Raw genomic sequence first — 21,499 nt, forward strand, 5'->3', positions numbered from 1 at the left:
ACCATACATGCGGTCTCACACTTGCGCGCATCTGTACATCTGGCGCTCTATTTGAAACATGGGTATTCTCCTTATTTAACATAATTTTATCTTCAATTTCAGCATAAATTTACCTTTTAGAAATAGAAATGAATATTTTTGTTTGTAATCTTAATTCAAATCTGATGTCTATATTATGGAAACTTCTGTATTTAAGTATCCTCATTGTAAGAAAAGAAGGTATAGTGAATACCGTTTTCGTTCTATAACTCCCTTTTGGGTCTCTGAAGCAACAACCTCCTCGTGGTGAGATCTAGGCAATCAGTACCATCTTCGATTAAAAAAATGTTTGCAAATTATAAAGTGTTTTGAATCAAAGATGATACTGAGCTAACAGCTGCAAATTAAAAAATCCTTTTTGATATTGCAAAGTACACTCGATTTCTCGTTTATGTGGACACTTACACATAGAATCCGCTGCTTCTGTTTTATCTCTCTCGATCATTTCCCTTTTTCTATCTAAACTAACTGTGCAAAGCTGGATGCGCAGTAAAATGATGGGGAGTAAAGAGGTGCAATATGGTGAAGTAGAAATTGTTTAATATAGTGAAGCATCGCTGTGTCATTTGAGAAACATTTTACACAACTCTAAAAACTGTCCGGTATTGTACACAGTGTTTCTGTTCTGTACTTAAAACTATTGAAAATAATATTATTATATAATTATTATGGTATAAATGTGTGAACTTTGCCAATAGTTGTGTATAGTGAAAACGTTGAATAACAACTACAGGTGTATGTTATATATAACAATTAAATTGCCGGTCGCCTTTGGAAGTTTTCAATTGAATGCACGTCATGTTTTTGTATCGTAACTTTAAAATTTACTAGTTATTTGATCACTATTTCGTTTTGGTGCAACAAATTATTTTGTATCAACGAATTTATATTCTGTATATTTAATTTGTAACAACTACAAATTTGTGTACATTCTTACATAAGAATTCGGTCATAGGTTATCTGCTTTATGATATCTTTTTATCGATATCTTGTTAATTAACAATTTGTATTAAGAGGCGACGTTTATATGAATCAGCACATAATTATTCCGACTTCTACAGGTAATATTGTAATTGAATGAATATTGTTATTTATATTCAAGAAATTCAGTACTGAAATAGCGTTATTGGGTGTTAAATATCGCATAATTGTTAAGGATTTAGTAGTAGATGTATTGAAAGAAATTTATTAGGTTATGAAATGGCACTTGCTATTTTACAGTTTGCCTACAGGAATTCATTGAAACTACCCTTTGTTTCCACCATGTCTACATCGGCATCAGTAGATGATCGTATGTTGAAGGGAATAAGAAGAATTGTTCCAAATTTAAACAATGTTAAATATAAAGGACAGGATGGCAGAATTGGTATATTTGGTGGTAGTGTAGAATATACAGGTGCACCATATTTTGCAGCTATGAGCGCACTTCGGACTGGATGCGATTTAGTGCACATATTTTGTGTAAAAGATGCAAGCATTCCTTTGAAATCATTTAGCCCAGAGCCTATTGTCCACCCAGTGCTAGATCAATATGATGCAGTTAAACAAATAAAACCTTGGCTCGATCGTCTGCATGTAATTATTATTGGTCCCGGTCTTGGCAGGGATGACAAAGTATTTAAAGTAATTGTTGAACTGATTGCAATCTGTCGAGACATGAAGAAACCATTGGTAATCGATGCCGATGGATTATTTTTAATTAGTCAGAAACCTGACATTATAAAAGAATATCCAGGCGTTATACTGACGCCGAATGCTATGGAGTTCAGCCGCCTAATGAAAGGAGTGCTTGACAAATCAGTTCAGCCTTCGCCATTAGTTAAAGCTACTGATGTCAAACATTTGGCAGAAGCGCTTGGAAAAAACGTTACAATCGTGCATAAAGGATCAAAAGATTTAATCGCAGATGGACATAAAGGTACAGAAGCAGTGTTGTGTGGTTTGGCTGGTTCTGGCAGACGATGCGGTGGGCAAGGTGATTTACTGGTTGGGGCATTATCTGTGTTTTGGTGGTGGGCAATTTGTGCAGGAAGTTGTGAGAGTTCTTTATCAGCTCCAATAGCTGCTAGTTATGCTGCATCAAGATTAATAAGAGAATGCAATTCATCTGCATATAAAATAAAGCAGAGAGGAATGCTAACATCCGACATATTGGAGAACATACAACCTGTTTTTGCAAGAATCTTTGAAACACATTGTAACAAGTGAGCTATTTAGTTACAGTGACATAATTGGTTTTGGTGTTTAATATTTTGGGACTGTTTAGAAGGGACTTTTTTATACGTACTATATAGATTATAATATTGTACAATATATTATATATATAGTTGTATACATGTAGTAAAAACATTAATGTTGATTATAGAACATATTCATTCAGTGGGAGAAGTCGAACACGGAGCACTGATTCCTGAATTATGCTCATTCTCATGTTTCCATTTTTACAAACAGAATTACACGAATGTTCTCATTTTCATCTGTTGATATATTCAACAAAGCTAAATTGTAAAATTTTTTAATGAAACCGAGCAACCAGCTGTGATAAAAATAGAAAATTATAAATTCAGGAATTTTACAATGTTATTGATTACAGAAATTTATATGTCATTAAATGCATTACAAAATAAATAATACACTTAACGATTGCGTGTAAATTCAATGCTTACTTGTTTTCTTATATTATATTTACAATTGGTGCATTTATTGTATATACTAATGTTTCATGTGGACAAAAGTTTTTCTTTACATATCCGTACATTGTAACTTTGTTGTTTACAAAATAAATCTGCATTTTACAAATATAAAAACAGATTTCTATGAACAATGGAAGTTTCCTGCATTATATTATTCATATAAATTATTTAGATGTAAGGTTTAATAATATATACCACTTTCAACACAAAACATTTGCAAGTAATTTGTAGCAACTCATTTTTCGAAGTTATTTTTATTTCATTTTATATAAAAAACTATTCCTCTTATAAATGAATATTGATTCTATAAACGAGAAATATTTCAGAACATGATCTTGTATGTTTCCCTTTCATTTGCATTAAATTGACAAATGACAATATCTCGTATATAAAATGTTCTGTATCCAAGCATCAATACTGTATATTTTCTAGTATAAGAACATTCTTATTAAGTACAATATCGCTTAAAGTAAAAAATGTTGCCTTATAAATGTTAGTGTTTCCTATACGGGCATAGAAGCATTTATTGCCTTAAATAATAAAACAGAAGTAAATCAATAAAAAGTCTTTAAAAGTACAACTATTTTTGTTTGTTTTAATCAAACCTGTGTTATACGTTCAACTCAATTACAAAAACTTGTAACGTCACGTATACTATAATACATTAAAACTAAGTAAGTTAATTGTAGAGTACATGTCCGTCGGTTTTAATATGCTTTTTCAAGAGACCTTTGTGATGTTTATATGGCATTTCTTGTATCCACGCGTAACGTAGAAAACTTCTTCATTGTCAACGTAGCTACAAAAAAAAACATTTTTCGCTTTTAAGTACAAAGACATTCTGCGAGAAGTTTGTTTTGCATATGTACTCCTTCGTTCGTGTGCCCTAAAAATCTTACGATAGTGAAATTATGATATTATAATTTATAAGAGTCCTTATATTGTTGTCTTTCGTTTCTATGCTAAAATAATCTCATCATTAAGTACCCCGGGGTTCAACGTTGAGAAAAATACTGTATAAAAACGAAAACAGATCATAGCACCTATACAACTTTTGGCATGAATATACCGAATACTGTCTTGTGTACGCATCAGAAAATGTCTTCGCGTTTGTTCGAACGTTGCCGTGTTTGTTGCTTAACGTAAATTCTCATTCTAGATTTAAGATTACATTGTCGTTTACATTACGTCGTAAACTACGAGTAGAACGTTAACACGGACGTATGGTTGCCACGTATCAATAGCGTTGGAGGCATATCTTTGGTTAAAGCTTCCAACCACGCCATGTAGAGCGGAGCGGAGACTGCACCCTTCCGTGGCATTGGTAATGACCTGTTATCAAAACCATCGTTATTTATTAATACAAACACGAATCGAACGGTTACGTTCGCTACCATAGACGTAGGGGAGGATTTTGTAGTGAGATTTACAGATTTTATTGGATCTTTGAAAGAACGTAGTCCTATGCATAGTTAGAGGGGTGGTTTTAATTGCAGAGTTTCGTGTCTTTCAATAAGGAATTCAACCCGTTCGTTCTGATTTTGAATACCTGAATTTGTTTGAGAAGCTACGTTGAAAATGGCACTAATGGCAATTTTATTTTATTTTATTCAATATTTGTATGCGAGAAGTGCGTACTCAAACACGAAATACGAATATATCGAAATTTTGATTTTTATGTGTTAAGAAGAGTTGTAATTTAAATTTTAGACATTTCCTATAGTGTTATAGAAGAAATGCAATTTGTACCATTTTCGAGTTCGTTTCTAAAGGATTTTCGAAATATCAATCGAGTCAATTTCGTTGAACTAACTCGATGTTGAGAGACAGTTATTTTCGACTTGTTAATATTTCTTCACTTCATGTAATAGTGCGAAGATGAGTCAAATTCCAAAGTTTTCAAAACAGTCTTCGCATTCCGACATTTTTGCTGAAAAATTACAGATTCCGTGCTTTCAAAGAATATTTCAACGATATCAATACAAGTATTCTTACTTAAGTTTCGAGAGCTCACTGGTAGCGAACGCGTTAAATATAAACATACAAAAGTGTCTATTTTTACTAAAATGATACTAACATTACAACCAATGTCGACTGACTGGAGTTTTCTAGTAACAACTCCCGAAGTCTTAATTGTCTATGCGTCTTATCTTTCAGGGACTGCAGCTCGAGTTCTGTGACGCAACATTCTGCAATGAAATTATGATATAAATTACTTCGTCTAAAATTATTTTTTTATATTACATTAAATTCAATTTAATTCGTCATATTTTTTCTTAGCGATGCAACTATTCGAATTAAATTAAATTTACTGTTACGATGAAATATGATTATTTATTAGGCGGAAATAGTAGGCAGAGTGTTCACAGATGTGTGATGGGATGTGTAATTAAGTACTAAGTGTTTAAAGTTTGTAATAATGGTGTTGAGTTAAGTGCTAAGTGTTTATAGTTTGTAATAATTGTGTTAAGTGCTAAGTGTTTAAAGTTTGTAATAATTGTGTTATATTCAACTAAATATTGCATTAATAAAGCTTTCTGATCCTACACAAATATTATTAACGCTATGTGCATATTATGTTATAACAATAAATTATTATTTAAATTTGTACGATTTCTATAATAATATCTATTTAATATCAGGAATTGTAAAGCCAGTTACTTCGACTGGTTTGATGGTTCTTTTGTTAAAAATATTTAATACAGGAAGGAACGTTGTGTAAAACATTATATTATAGTTTCTTATATATTAATTTTTTAAGTGGTTTATAGATCTTAATTACAATGAATATAAAACTTAATTTAAATGGTCTTATAGATACAGTTTTTACTGCAGTCTAATTATAGTATCAAAAGTGTAGTATTTTAATCGAAGTCGATGATAATCGTTATTAAATATGATTTAGAGAGCTAAAATAAAATTGCAGTTAAAAGAAAAATATATTTCTAAGTTACCTGTGTCAGCAGGATCATGCTTTCGGAAATCAGATATGAGTTTGTCGAAGAAGTCCTGCGTTTCTTGCTTTGGTTGTACACTGATATCGTCCACCATCTTGAGGCTCGTATACCTTATCCTGAACTTCGCCATAATTTCTGCCATTCTAAAAGCGTAAGAATAAGGGGAAACATAAGCAATAATGAAAAACTTTGTTAATAAAATTTGTGATATATTATGGACATTTTATCATCTTCTTGTATAATTATACAATGCAATCACGCGATTTATTAAATAATATTTTACCCGTTTTCTATCTTGAAGCGGCAAATGATGCGACAAAGAGAACATTTTTGTCAAGCTTATACTTCTTGCGATTTTGAGATCGTCGAACTCTAAATTTGTTCTATTCATTGTGACGTGAAGGTTACGTTATTATAGGTCATTAGATAAATCTTGATGTCAGCTGTTATGTCATAGTGATAAAAATATATACTCCCACTTAAAAGAACATGGATGAGGTTAAAATGACGGAAAGTATTACCTTGAAAAATGTTTTCTCTTTGCCATAATTAAAATGGAGATTTCATAAATTTATGACAAGAATAAGTGATCAAAAAGATAGTAAACAAATTGAGAGAATTTGTTAGTATCTCTGTTACTGTTTTTTTTTCAATTCGCTAAAAACATTTTTATTTTACACGAATATCCACAATATAGTGATAACATTTGCTCCTCTAAAGCAAATAATGTCCCTTTTCGACATTTTTTCGTATTATCAAAAACAAGTAAAATATTTAAGGCGGTGAAGTTGTCTTGTTCACCATGTACATAAATAGGAATGTCAATGGAGGTATAATACGTAAACTTACTCTTTCTCTTGCGCGCCAATTTCTTGTTTGTGGTTGGCTAGTGCGAAAATTCTCATCTTACAATGTTCCCAGTTCGAACGTGTGCTGATAATATACGGCAACAGAATCGTGAGACCTGTCGAATAAGAACTTCTGCCACTTACAAATGAGCCTATATTCTTCCATAACTGAATTGCAAACGATGGGAATGTCAAAATGTAATGTCTCGACGCAGAAGAAGAACGATAGTGGTACGGACTCTTTTCACGTTGCAATTTTTTGAATAATTAATTGATTTCGATTGTTGAACTGTTTACGTTGTTTACAACAATATTAAGTACTATTGTAATAATTTGGATAGCAATTGTGGTAATTGAATTTGAGAATCTTTTTATATTATGTATAAAGTATTATAATTATTAAATATTATAATTACTAAATATTATAATTATTAATATTATGATTATTGAAAGAGGAAAGTCACTTTCATCTGACTTGTGTGTCTTACGATTAATTTGTTATTAGACCATTTTTATGTTGCATAAAACTTCACGCACCAATAATAAATTTCCAAATTAATTCAAAAAGTCTTTTGCTAAGAGAGTATAAATCAACGAAAATCTCTAGTATTTTCATATTTTAAATTCACGTTGCTAACTCTAAGTAATAAACATTCCCATCGTTTGCAGATTCATGTGAATAAAATGTTCATGAATTACCTCCATCGTCGTATAACCACCATACATCAATTGTTCCATTCTTGTGTTTCTTTTGGAAGATTGCCAGGTGTTCAGGTACAGTTGCCATTGCGTGTCGCTTTTCTCTAAATATTTAAAAAAATATAAAATATTAAATGATCACTCGAATAACATTTTTGTTCTGTAAATATATTAAAAGATTATAAAGACGAATTTATATTCGTGATTTTTATATTCTTCATTGTATATGGTTGGAAAAATTTAATTTCTTGACTTCTTATTACTGACTCATATGTCTTTAGACTTTTTCTATACATGGTGAATAAATAAGTAAAAGACAATATATTGAAACAATTCCTCAAAAGCAATTTTCCGTCTTCAATAATTGTAAAACAAGAATACTTAGACGAATTGTTAGATAGTTTGTTTCTTTTGGAAACTCCTGCGTTAAAATCTGTTAAAGCCATTGAAAACGAAGCATTCTTTCAATTGCAAATATTATCCTCTTCTGTCATTTGTATTAGACTTTTTGTTTGACAACATTTTAGCACATTTTTCTTTGTCAAGCGACTTTTTTTTAAAAAAATCGCCATCGTTTGTAAGACTCCATTCTTTTTATAATTCGTTGGACATTTTCATGAATTCCAGCTGTTCTCGTAAATTGTCTTTCTTTGAGGTTTAAATTTAGGTATTCGTAAGGTGCCTCATTCTTTCTTTGACGGTCTAACACTTGGATATAATACACGGTGACGTTTGTTTTATTTGTGTAGTTTCACTTTTTAAGTAATTACTTCGTACGAAATCTTTTTCTTCCGAAAATATAGTTCGCATTGCTCGATTATCACGCATTCTTCTTATTATGAATATTTGATTATGCAGTTAATATCGAAATTGACAATATTTTTAAACGAATAGACAGAAAATTAATAAAATATTCCGAATATTTATTTTTGTAATCAGAATCGTTCTAATATCTTTTGGCTGTATTGACTAATTATAATTAAACAGAATAATCTTGTAGCTATAATAATCTGTACTAATTATTTATAGTAGAAATAATTCCTCCTTCGTCAAAAGTTGCAAAAGATACTGTAATCATTATGGAACTCTAATCACTAAATTTGAGTATTAAATTAAAATATTCGAAGAGAATTTTAAGAAACAGAAATTAAATGAAGATGAATTTTCTGTTCTAACAATTTTAGCAAGTCGGAAATAGTGCAATCATGTTTTTAAATTTTTATCCGTGCCATAAATACATAAATCTATACTCTAGTCACAGATGCATAATAAAGTGAAATAATAAATATATTAGAAAATTTAAATGTTGGAAGAAGGAGTTAAATTCCATATGGTTTTCGCCTTTTGCAGTTTGCATAGAAAATACTAATTTCGTATAAATTTGTTAGTAATTTTACGACATTATGTAATGCATCGTGATATTTACACGTATTCTACAGTGTTTTCGCGGTATATGAATAAATGTTTCATACCGTTTGATTTTAAATTTGCAATTGAAATCGGCGAATGTATAAATAAATCAGCATTGGTTCTCTTACATTAACTTGTCGATTGCATGTTTCCTCTTGTGCTTAAGGTGATCACGTGCACTTCCATGAGTCGGCGAATCTCGAATTATTTGTGGTCCATCAACCGGTACGAATTGAGTTCCTGAAAAATTATTCGTATTTTGTAGAGCGTTTATTCGATTATGTTCACCATTCGTTTAAAAAATAAAAGGTTTTTGTTGCGTTCACGTTGAATAAAGTAGTACGTATTCTATACGTGAATGAAGTATAATATTACTGATGTAATTAATTACCGTATTTTTCAATTTTTAGATAGAGAAGTTCAAGAAGCAAATTTGATAATTAATAATATTTTGGTTTAGACCTATAAAAATGTGTAGTATTTATAATTATAGACCCAAAATGACTTTTACATTATTACTAATATATAAATGAAAATTTAACACAATACCATATTTGTATATTTCTATTTTTTAATTATTTTTAGACACGATATACGAAATATACAAATATGATATTTTCTTAATATTGGAAATAATAGAAAATAGATACACAAAAGCATATTTTCTACTTTGTATACCTTTTAACATAAAAATATACAAATAAGGACCTCCATCATTCCAGCACATCCCACACAATTAATACACATATGTTGAATAAACAATGTAATAATGTAAATGTCTAGTAAAAATATATATATTTTCGTTATCAAAATGGAGATAAATATTGTATATTCTCACTGAAAGGAAAGATGACAGTCTATTATTATTCACAGCACTGTATGTGTACAGTTTTATGACACCATGTATAACAGGATACAGAAATAAAATAATTATAATTATAATTACCCATCGTAGGCACGCTTTGAACTCTCGGGATTTCACTGGACATGGACAAGTTGCTGTCCACGTGCATTAGAGTACTTCCGGTCAAGTCGTAGCTACTTTGCGCCAGTGCACCGTGTTCCTCATCCCCATTCGCAATGACCACTTCGGAACAATCCAAGCCTTCGGCAATCCGGAGCATAGCCACGGCTAACTTTTGGTCGAACGCGTTGCTGCAGGAACCAAATAATCTCATTATTATGATAGACACGAAATTGTAACTAATTAGAAATTAATTTCCTATTTCCTATCGGTCATTTGCAATCGACCTTCATTTTATATTTGCTAAGCATGATCAATTTTACAAAAAGAAACTTCATGGTCTAAAATAGTAACGATACAGGTGCTAAATTGATTATTTAACTTTTTTGAACTAAGAAAGTACCTCTAAAATCGCGCAAGAGAAGCTATTATTGTAATACGTAATCAGATTTCGTCAAATTTTATTAGAAATAATAAATAACAAATTACAAATTAATATTTGATTTGCAAATCATAATTAATGGTTTTATTTAATTAGAAAGTTCTTTAAATAATTGCATAAGTAATTCATTTATCATTCCTTATTTGAAAATGGAATGTTATTTCTTATTCCGATTTTGGGGAAAGGCAAATAATAAATAATTTTTGCTTCTTTTTCACCTTTGGTAGCAAAATACCTTTGAGCGCAAAGGGTTAAGAAACAAATATTTTCATTAGCAAGCGATCCATTAGAAATAACAGAGTTTAAGTAAGTATTATTGTTTTACGGAGGGCAGCTTCGGTGGAGATATTATTGTTCGATTAACTATTTCTGTGCTCTTACTGGAGAACGTTGAAGTATTCCTGAAGATCTTTGTGGTTGCAAGTTGCCCAATGCGTTTTGTAGCCCATCAAAACAATGTTCGGCGCTAATTTTCCGACGCCTGTTACTTGCATCAAAGCCGAAGCACCTCGTTCGAAACTCAATTCCTCCACCATGTGATAAAACGACTTTATGCGGTGTCGGTGCAACCATGCATAGCCGTTCCTCAGTCGAACCGAACGCAAACGGTACGAGAGATTCGTCTAAAAATAGGTTATTAAGTTCCATAAACGAGCGACAATGAAGAACATTGTAATTGAAAAATAAAACTTTTGATTTTTGATTAACTTTTGTACGTGAATTGGATTTATTTGACTCGAAATGAAGATATAGATTCGCATTCTTTTGTTAGGAAATTATAACTGAACTGAAACTTTTTTATATGCTTATATGTGTAGGAAATTTTAATAATCTTTGTGGTTTAAGAATGTAATTTATAACCTATTTTTTAGTACCAATTTGTGGGCTTGTTTGATATCATATCTTTTGTGTTAATCTATTAAAATATTTAGTGCGATGCTATTATCGGTTGTCAATGTTTATTTAATAAGTTTTGCAAATTGTAATAGTCTATGCAGACAATAGAAAATAATATATAATCAATTTTTTAATGAAAATGCATGGGTTAAATTCAGTTGATATTTGTGTATCAATTTTTGAAAATACTTAGTGCAATGCTATTATAGAATATCAACGTTTATTTACTAATTTTAGCAAATTTTAATAATTCATGCAGATAAAAACTATTATTGTTAACAACTTTAGAATCAACAATCTAAATATCTCAAAAATTATTTTACTTTTTAAAATTGTTTAGATTATAGAGACCATTTCATACGAAATAAACGTATGAATTTCTCGCTTCGAACATACAATATAATTAAACTTTCAATTCCATGCATTTATGGCAAAAATGAGTATAACTTAAAGCACCGAGAAGATTCAAGAAAAGTAAGAATGCCGAAGTTAATGCACCAATTAATATTCGAACTTCTTAAAACGATTAAAGACGAAAGAAAGCTTGCGCTTTGCCCCTACGTCTTGCAACTGTTCAGACTATTTTTATTTTGCCCAAAGATCCGCGGTCTAATTATAATAAAAATGGTGTCAAGTCTAAATATATCCGCAGTCTTCTTATTCGTATTATAAAGCAATACACGTCAGTCACTTTTGGTGCATCGGTAAATTCACCATCGAGAAAAGACGCTGACATTTTACGATCGATAGCAATCTTGTCGTTGCAATTGCAACGAACCATGCTTGGTGACCACGATCATGGTCACCTGTATGGTTTAGAGCCACGATAGCGTTCCCTGGGATCTTTCTTTTTTTAATTCCGTGACGTGAAATACGCCTGCAAATTTTTCAACGGAGCCTTCAGAATGCTCTGTATAAATATAGAAACGTTACGCGAATTCGGCAGAGTTGAAGGCCGCGCGCGAGAAGAGAAAAAAAAAGGATCATGTTTAGTTACGTTACATACCGGATATACTTCTCCACAAATCAACAGGGAATGGTTTTTGGTAATGAGATTGGCCAGATGCAGTAACGCTGGCCTGGCGCCAGGTGGACCAGATAGCGCCAAAATTTGGGGAGCGTAATTCTTCACGTGCTCGTCGATGGAGTTCAATCTGTAACATTCCGATTAATCGTAGCTACGCAGCAGAGTGGGGCAACATTATTATTAATAAAAGATCAAGCTTAAGGAATAACATTTTATTCGAGTCTATTGATTAAATATTCGATCGAATAATAATTTATTTAGTTAGCGATTATCTGGATACAAAATAACGTTTTATTCGACACTAGTGAATAAATATTCAAGCAAATAATAATTTACATAGATAATAATTTATCCGAATGCAATTTTATTCGACTAAATATTCGAATAAATATTCAATCAAATAATAATTTACATAGATAACATTTATTCGAATATAATTTGATTCGACTAAATATTCGAATAAGGTAAAAAATTACTAAGAAATCCAGCATAAGTATATAAAATTAAAAATATATTAATTAATTAGCAATAACTTTTCTTATTCCATGAGAAATGTAAGTTCTTACCGATATACTATGGTGAGAGCAGTTTTGTATGTTTGCGCTTGCGTGCTGCTGCCCCAATTTACGTCCGGCTTCCGGTAAACGACTATCAAATACAGGGCGAAGATAATCACGAAGGTAACGAGCGATGTCACCCAGTCGATTAAGAACATTATGGAAACGCAAGTGATAAAGCCGAACAAGGACAGCCAGGTGTTGTAATACTGTAACGTGTATCAAGTTGCATTAGTTGTGTCTACTGCGTGGCAGTAGGATCCGGATCGTTATGTATTCTCGGTACATAAGAATTTAGCACTAAACCTACCGATTGCTAAAAGCAACTAACAAACATTACCTCATAAGAATTACAAGGTAGAATTTATTTAAATTTTTTTACAATTTTTATAATAGCACGTGGCTGAATAAACGAATGTAATGAATAATTTTTAACGGAAGCAATTTTGCGACTTTAATAATTATTAAATAAAATAATTATTATTATTAAATGCGAAACCGGTTATTAGATCGGCGGTGGTAGATTTAGTGTTAAAGTAATTAAAATTCAAATGTAATAAACTCATTCTATTCGAAATTATTTTAACTTTGAAGCCAAAAGTAATTGTCAGTGCACTAAGTGTATAATAACTCGCATTAGTATTCCGTCGCTTTTTAAAAGAGGACAAAGTTAGTTGCAATTTTTTTGTAGATGTTATAGAGACAATTGCAAATGTGAAGAAAATTTGCTGTACAAATTTCTTTCTTTCGTGAACAATTTAACTTAGTAACTTTGTGATTTAAGAATTTATAAAATTTGATTTTCTAGATTGAGAAACTTTAATTCATTATTAAATATTTATTTAATATATTTAGAGTATAAAATGTTACGTATCAATTATTACAGAAAATTATGTAATAAATGAAACGTTCTGAAAACTTTTTGAACATCGATGGTACATAGTGAAGTTTTATTTTCTGGTCGAACGCGTAATGTTATATTCTACGATATATTCAATAATTTGAAACAAAAGATTCTCCATGATTCTTAATAATCATAAAACGAAAATTCTCGAATTAATCATTTTGTGTTAAATATTTATTTCTGGAATTCTATTTCCGAATTTCTTTCTTTCAATTTTACGTCTGCGGTCATCTCTATTGAGTAAACATGAACAAGGAATACTTATGTTTAACACTTGTTTTGTAAGTGTTTGAAACATTTTTCTTACCCTAAAGGTAGGACGCCATCCAATCGGTCGAACTAGTGCCGCGTGAAAAGTGCAGAAATTAATCAAGGCATACGACGCCAAATAGAAGTTTGAGATCAATGGCGCCACTGCGTTCAAGTTAGCTGAAAACAGAAATGGTAGACGCAACAATTACATTACAATACTACAAAATACATAGCCATACTATTTACAATGTTACTGAATGAATTATGACAAACAAATTCAGATATTTTTTGTACAGTTGTAAAAAGTCTTCCTTATTTATTATCCAAAGAATTCACATTTCTCATTTGTTAGACATCGAATGTCTGCCAACTATAATAATTACTATTCTTCATTTCTGTGTTTGTTAGCCATTAGATGTTTACTAATTATGTCAAACAAATTCAGATATTTCCAACGTAAAATTATGTTATCACGTCTGTCAACCATAACAAAGAATTCATGTCTCGTACCTATTAAGAGGAACAATGCTGCAACGAAGAACGTCAGTATGTATCCGCGATAAGGTTCACCGTGCTTGCCGTATCCTTTGCTGAAGTATATTAGTCCGGGATAAATACGATCTTGGCCTAATGCCTGTATCAATCGTGGCACCGACAACAAGTTCGTCAGAGCTGTCGACAGAGTTGCAGCGAAACAGCCGGCGTAGATGAATGGGCCCCAAACAGACATAAGCTGCATCACCTTTAAAGAAAAACGAGATTTCAATTCTCTTCGTTGCAGCTTATTATGTTATACGCACACAAACTTTACGGTGTTATTAACACTTTACCGACCGGTCATTCGGCCATAAACAATTTTATTAGGTTGGAAACTATGAAACGGGCGCTGCAGCGGAACACAGACTAAACAAAAACGCCCGTTTCATAGTTTCCTAATATATTGTCATAATATTAGCATTGACCAATATTTATTTTAGCTATTTTATTTTATTTAGTTTAAATTATATAATAATACGTTAAGATAGTTAGATAGTTAATAATTGGTTGCCATGACAATTGATTCACAGGATATAGATTGTTTCTAATTTATTAGATAAATCGCGTAACTACTTGTATTTGTTTGCTCATCGTAATCATTTATCGGAAATTTAAAAAATTATTTTCCGCATTTTATAGGTGGTGAAAATTGTAAAACATATTTTATTAAAAAAAAGACAATATGTATAATTTAATCGTGTTGTCTTTAGATATAAGTGAAATTACTGTAAAGGGGGTGGGCATAATAATTGACATATGTACTCTGCGCACTAATTTAACGCTCTGAAAACAAATATTTCACAATATATTCAAGACTGATTAGATAAAAACTACTCAAGCGTTAACTATTCTCCATAAAAAAATACATTTGCATAAACTTTCTTCATTGTGAAATTATTAATATAACTAGACTTAGTTATAAGACCCTCTCTGTTCTTCACAACTGTTATAGGAATCGATACCGACGCCATGACTCTTTTCAGCATCTTTAAACGCAACAATTGAGTGATTAATTGCGATCACACTTACCGAATAACTGTTGTGTAATCCGTAGGAACAATTGACTTGTGGAGTGCAATTGACAATTGTGTTATTCGCGCTGACGAGTCCGCTGGCGTCTCTCAAAGCCGCGCCACCGGCGAACAGGACGAAAGTCAAGTAGCTCAGCATCGAGATCAGCAGAGCCAGAAGGGTGCCGATCGGTATGCTGCTGGCTGGGTCCTTCAAGTCGCCGGAAATGTTAGCACCGGCTTGGATCCCGGTCACCGACGGGAAGAAAATGGCGAACACGGAGAAGAACGTCTGGTTGCTGTTCTCGGAGAACCGATAATCCGGACCCATGTTGCTCATGAACACGTCCGCTGAGAATTTACAAAGACGGTGTCGGATGAAGCATAAAATACTACACTTTAATGGAAGGCAATCTGTGTAAATTCACTAATCTTAAAATATAGATGAATGAAGATTTTCGGCTGTAATAAAATAACAATGTCATAGGTAATGCAACGCGCCATTTTGATTGTAAGATGACATATGAATGAGCTTAACCAGAAGAGGATCGAGAGAAAAATGTCAATGATTTTTAGAAAAAATAATTCTCCTTGAATAATTTTATTTAGTTATTTCTTATAATTTTATTAAGTATTTTATTTAGTTATTTAGTGATTTATTAACAATGGCAGAAGGTCTAAGTGAATTTCGACATTTTTATAAAGCTGTTCACAAATAATAATGAAGACACCAATAATCTCGATAATTATGTAAAATACATAAACAAAACGAAGGATCTTTTATTTATTAATTGCCATCTATTTTTGCAGAGATGTAAGGACTGTTACTTCTATTCCTTTTTGTGTAGCTAACTCAAAATTTTTCAGAATTTATCTCAAAGTTTATAGAAAAGTCGTGAGTGTAATATTTGATTGTTTTAACATCCAATGAATTAATAATAGAAGTCATGTTAATAATATGGCCTCTGTCTTCTTTACGTTGATAATATTTGTTGGAAGTATACCTCTAGAATTGGCATAAGTTCGATGTTGGACACGTTAATGACGAAGCCTATATTAGATATTTAGTTATATTGTCACAGGACAGAAACTTTTTTAAACGAACAACTAATTTTTACGAAGATATATCGCGTCTTATGAAGCAGACTGTAAGTGATGTTGGAAGAGGGTTCTGAAACCCGTTTGAAAACAAGTATTGCAACCTTTAGGCGCAAGAAGGTACATATAGCGTTATACGGATGAAACCATAGTCGGGCATTATTCGAATTGTTTCGAACAAATTTTTATCTAGGTGAATTATCCGAACGATTTTCTTAATTGAATATTTTATTGAAATAACAGTTGTCCAGTATTCGTTACAAATTATTCTATGCATTAGAATAATTTGAAAAAAGTAATTTGTATCGAAATTACAAAATTATTCGAATAATGATGCTAATAACAAGTGACTATATTTGTTTTTGCGTAATTTTATGAGATTATATTTATGTAAATATGTTCAGGATCAGAACAATTTATATAAATATAAAATGATTCATTTGTAGCATTATAAAATTGCGGATGCCAACGTTTGAAATAATTAGGCTGTTTAAATAAGATTTGCTGAAATAATGTATTGATAAAGATTTTATTTAAAAAATATTAATCTTGAAAGCGTCATAATTATCGGCTTTAAAGAAAATATAAAATAATAGAGCATTGCAAATAATTACACTATTTAAATAACGTTTAATAATACTTGGTATTAATACAAATTTTACGAAATAAAAATTGTTAATTTCAAAGGTATCTTAATTGTCAACTTTGAAGAAAATATAAAATGACAGAACATTTGAAATAATTAAACTATTTATACAACATGAATAGTTAATTTTGAAACCACCATAAATCATTAACAATTTCATTTCGTCCTCTAAGAGGGAACCTTTATCTAATCGATAAACAAATATGGAGTAACAATTTTAAGATTAATGGTTACACAGTAGGTGAGTTACTATGTCACGTCAAAGACCGTTTGCGAATTACAGGTCGTAAAGATGCGTTTCTGGGAGTTGTAAATTCTAACTGGTTAGGCTATGAAATTATGCTCGCTTTGCTGGGAACGGTGTTTGAAAAATTTGTCTTCGAGGCCGAAGCACACGCGAAAATTTCTTAAGATAATAAAGAATCGGTCAAAGCTTGATTTGACCGCGCCCAGTTTGCGAACGTCTCGCAGCGGCAAGAATTATGGCATTAGTAGGTCTGGGAAGTCAGTGGATTATTTACGAGTTGATATTTCTGGATACCATTGTCTAGGATCGGCACAATACAGAGGAGACGAGTTTTGGAGAATTGACGAACAAATTTCCTCATTGAGATTATGCGCGCGCGCTCTAATAAAATCTAAGCATTTCTGAGAATTTTAGAAATTCTGATATAAAATTAGAAATATAAATTCGAATAGATTATGTCGAAAATCATTGCTATATTTAATAGGAACCTACGGCATTCGAAGTTTTATTTAACAATGTTGACATCTTTTTTTATTTATGCTTTATTTTATTTGTATTTAGTTTTTTTATTTTTGAAGGGTCTATGAATTATTTATAATTATTTAAGACATTGGTCTGTAAAAATATAGGAACTAACAGTAAGTAATATCTTAATAAGTAAGTAAATATATATTAATGATATTGGTTTAGTAAATAAGTATTAATAAAATATTAATTAGTAAATAAATAAATAACAATAAAGTTCTTCATTGAAAAGTAGTAATAATAAAGTTACAATTGAAAATATAGAAATCTTTTCACAACGCAATTCGCTTTTCGTTATCTCAAATCATCAACTAAAATATACTGATAATTTTCAAAGTGGCATGAGTCATTCGTTAGTTAAAAACACACAGTTTCGCGTAAGTTGTTCATGGAATTGTTTAAGTACCTCGAAACGAGAGATATATTATTTATGAGACCACTTTCACAATAACCGGTACATATTTTCATTCGATATCTGTTTATTACAATTGACATGGACCATTTTTATTCTACAAACAAATCCGTTGTGTAGCTGTCACTATTATTTTATTATTTTTCGAAATATGATGATACTTTGTTAACAGAAGTATTTCACTATATGGAGGTTTATAATACGGCGGTAATAATTTTTTTCCAGCTGCAGAAGTTTCGAAGATTTCAAGATTACTTTCAAGTGTTTAAATGAAACTATATTTTTTCAATAAATAAAATTGTTACACTGCAATATAAAATATTGGAGTGTGCCATAAGTTCTTTTCGCAGCACGCTATGTATGATCTCGAGAGTATGCTCGATGAAAATCCGCGGTACAGTGTGCGCTAGATAGTGGATGCCACTGACATTCCCAGGGCAACGGTAAATAATCATTTAAACAAGATGGGATATGTGAATTGGTATGTAGTTTGCCTTCCAAACCAATTCACGGAGATCGACTTTATGAACCGAGTCTCTACGCGCGATTTGCTTCGTCAGCGACATGAAATAAATCCTTTCTTAAAAAGCCAAGTCACCGGAGACGCGACTCGGATTTTATATGAAAAGGTGCATCGAAAATGCACTTGGTCCAAGGAAAATCGACCTTGAACTGTTGCGAAGCCAGGACTTCGTCCAAAGAAAATTCTTTCGTGCATTTGCTGGGACTGGAAAGGTGTAGCGTACTAAGAGCTCCTTCCACAAGGTGAAACGATCGATTCTGCAAAATATTGCAATCGACTCGATAAATTGAAAGCCGCCATAGCCGAAAAACGGGCAGAATTGGCGAACCGACGAGGTGTCGTTTTTCATCGCCACAATGCGAGACCTTAGCTGCGTTGTCCGTAAGGGAGAAACTCTTACAGTTTGTTTGAGACGTTCTACCTGATCCTCCTAACTCCCCAGACCTTGCCGCATCCGATTATTACTTGTTTCTCTCGTTAAACAATTCTCTCCGTGATAAATGTCAGAAATCCGAAAGCGAAATGAAAACGCAACTCGATGAATATTTTGCAAGAAAGTCTGAACTGTTTTGAAAAGATGACATAATGAGGCTTTCTGAGAGATGGAACATGCTAATAGATCAGATCGGTTCATATATAACACAATAAATTAACCTTAAACAACAAATATCGTCTATTGATTTTACAACAAAAAAGGGAAGAAATGGGACACCCTACTAATGTCGATCATTGCTGAATTGGTGAGATCACATTTTTCACTAAAACAATAAAAGGCTTCGAATAATTTGACAACTTCGACGTATCATTTTCAACGTATTAAAATGTGTGGTAAAGAAAATAGAATTGTTTTCTATTTCGTTTCTTTCTGTTGCAACTGACGCAGAACATTTTGTATTTTATAAGAAGTCGATCGTTGATTAGATGAATATCTTAATTAATTTAGGAATTAGATTAGGAATTGAAATCTCACTTACTAGAAAATCCAAGGAACCCATGCGCTTTGTGCTCTATTCGGGAAGGTCCCATAATCGTACCAATCAGAAAGTCAAAAATGGCGGCAACGATTATTGCTATGAGGAAATTTTGCGCCTGGAATAAAATCAAGCAGTTAGTACACAAAAATCTATTAACACTTCTATCACACAATATTTATTGTCTTCATTTCAGAAAAGATAAACATAAACATAATCATGTATACAGCGATTCACCTAAATGTAAGTGTTATCTAAAGTGTTTGTAAACTATTTGCTAGTATGGAAATATTAAAAAAAAAGTATATGATAATATTACGTCATAGGGTTAAATTTTACAATTTTTACAATACAACCTTTGTTTCACTTATTTTTCCATGTACGTAACAAATAGTATTTAGGCGAATCACCTTGAATATATAATATAATGATAATCTAGAATTCGATAGTTTCTTTGTAAATTTTTCGTGTAGGCATAATCACGATAGTATCAATTATGGCTGAAGAATATTTATATAGGTGCCTATAGTCAATTCTAGTACATTATAATATTTTTCGATAACTATATTTCGTTCTCAATTTCTTAAATTTGCTTTTACAAACTTTTTTGAAAAGATCTCATTCTTTACAATATTGCTAATTTTCTCAAAACCTGTTTTGTTAAACATATTTTGGTAATTTTATAATTTTATATAAGTCCGAATGAAGATAAAGATATTTAATGAAATATAATTAGTTTACGCAACCGTAAGGGTCATTCTAGTGCTTTTTTGTGATTATATAAATTACATGAAAACATTTTTTAATCCACAGAAATATAATAATAAACGTCCTTTTAATAATATACGATTCTTACAATATTTTTCTTTTATGTTCTGTATATTATTTTCTCATTTTTGCACGTTTGTAAGTTGTGAAATGCATATATAAGTTCTAATTTACATATTCAAGAACGATATCGCGTTTTTAGACACATAAGAAGTACGTTTGACCGAATGTTACGTAAATTGTTTATCAGTAATTATTCTTAACCATAGTGGAACAATGCACCATGATAAGCTTAGCTAGACTAACGTAACCTTAATTTTTAGTAACAAAAATTTAATCAATTAAATTCAATGTTATAAACTTGAAGAGTTTAGAATCAGAAGTTTTTGGAAGTAGAATTTTATTCATTAAAGTATAATTACTACTTGCTTCTATAATTATTTTGTCATAACTAAATTCTTATTTATTTATTACTCTTTATTTATTCTTTATTTTTATTTATTTACGACAAAAATGACCAGAAAGACAACAAGCTGAAGAAATTAGAAAAACTCCAAAATGTATCCACGGTCTTCCCGAATTAGTAAAATTAGCAATGAAAACAATATATTTCCATTTAGCACTTAACGAACGTGTTGTTCTTTATCTTTCTCCACGTGGTATGTCTATTACGGAAAACCATAAATTTACGTATCCCGTCAAGTGTTAACTTACATTTAACCTTCCGCTGTCAAAATGTCCCATATTTCTTTTTCGAAAAAATGACATTGTCATGAAAACATGAAATTAGCAAATTAATCCCATATACTTGGAAATGAAATATCGAGTTCTAACAAAAGAAACTATCTTCTAGAATGTTCAAATTATATTCTCAAATCTTTTATTTTTAATATTATCGCTGGTTTTTTGAATAACAATTGTTTGAAAACTGAACAAAGTCTAAGTGGTCCAGTAGCACAGCGGATGGTTAATTTAATTGATTAAAAAATGAATAAAATAAAAGAACAAAAAGATTCAAATAGAAATAAAATAAAAGTGTAGAAAGATAAACAAAATACAGATAAACAAAACAA

General features: G+C 31.2%; 2 protein-coding genes across 5 annotated transcripts in view; one reads left to right on the top strand and one right to left on the bottom strand.

Annotated features, from left to right (window-relative positions):
- The first annotated feature begins 274 nt into the window (after positions 1-274).
- Naxd (NAD(P)HX dehydratase) lies at positions 275-2,543 on the top strand. Of its 2 annotated transcripts, none has more exons than XM_078180528.1 (2): positions 275-1,100; positions 1,261-2,543. In XM_078180528.1, exon 2 carries the CDS (start codon positions 1,303-1,305, stop codon positions 2,245-2,247), a length of 945 nt encoding a protein of 314 aa, XP_078036654.1. In that variant the 5' UTR covers positions 275-1,100; positions 1,261-1,302; the 3' UTR covers positions 2,248-2,543. The 2 variants fall into 2 exon arrangements, with proteins under 2 accessions (XP_078036654.1, XP_078036655.1); XM_078180529.1 differs by having other exon boundaries at positions 275-641.
- Positions 2,544-2,693: 150 nt separating this feature from the next.
- Nkcc (sodium potassium chloride cotransporter) overlaps positions 2,694-21,499 on the bottom strand; it is a 50,540-nt gene continuing 31,734 nt past the window's right edge. For 2 of the 3 annotated variants that reach the window (XM_078180527.1, XM_078180526.1), the window contains exons 6-19: positions 19,662-19,776; positions 15,256-15,587; positions 14,200-14,431; positions 13,745-13,866; positions 12,543-12,742; positions 11,956-12,103; positions 10,434-10,675; positions 9,593-9,801; positions 8,775-8,886; positions 7,237-7,340; positions 6,539-6,653; positions 5,687-5,832; positions 4,810-4,921; positions 2,694-4,064 (exon numbers count right to left, since the gene is read on the bottom strand). In XM_078180527.1, coding sequence (XP_078036653.1) covers positions 3,929-4,064; positions 4,810-4,921; positions 5,687-5,832; positions 6,539-6,653; positions 7,237-7,340; positions 8,775-8,886; positions 9,593-9,801; positions 10,434-10,675; positions 11,956-12,103; positions 12,543-12,742; positions 13,745-13,866; positions 14,200-14,431; positions 15,256-15,587; positions 19,662-19,776 — 2,325 coding nt within the window. In that variant the 3' untranslated portion in view covers positions 2,694-3,928. Of the gene's footprint in view, positions 4,065-4,809; positions 4,922-5,686; positions 5,833-6,538; positions 6,671-7,236; positions 7,341-8,774; positions 8,887-9,592; positions 9,802-10,433; positions 10,676-11,955; positions 12,104-12,542; positions 12,743-13,744; positions 13,867-14,199; positions 14,432-15,255; positions 15,588-19,661; positions 19,777-21,499 lie in introns of those variants that run through there. The other variant, XR_013494054.1, reaches the window with a different exon arrangement.

Source organism: Augochlora pura, chromosome 5 (assembly GCF_028453695.1).
Source record: "Augochlora pura isolate Apur16 chromosome 5, APUR_v2.2.1, whole genome shotgun sequence".
In the NCBI taxonomy this organism is placed as follows: domain Eukaryota; kingdom Metazoa; phylum Arthropoda; class Insecta; order Hymenoptera; family Halictidae; genus Augochlora; species Augochlora pura.

What these genes read in the sequence shown, in the direction of transcription:
- Naxd (XM_078180528.1), top strand. Translation starts at nt 1,303, where the DNA reads ATGTCTACATCGGCATCAGTAGATGATCGTATGTTGAAGGGAATAAGA.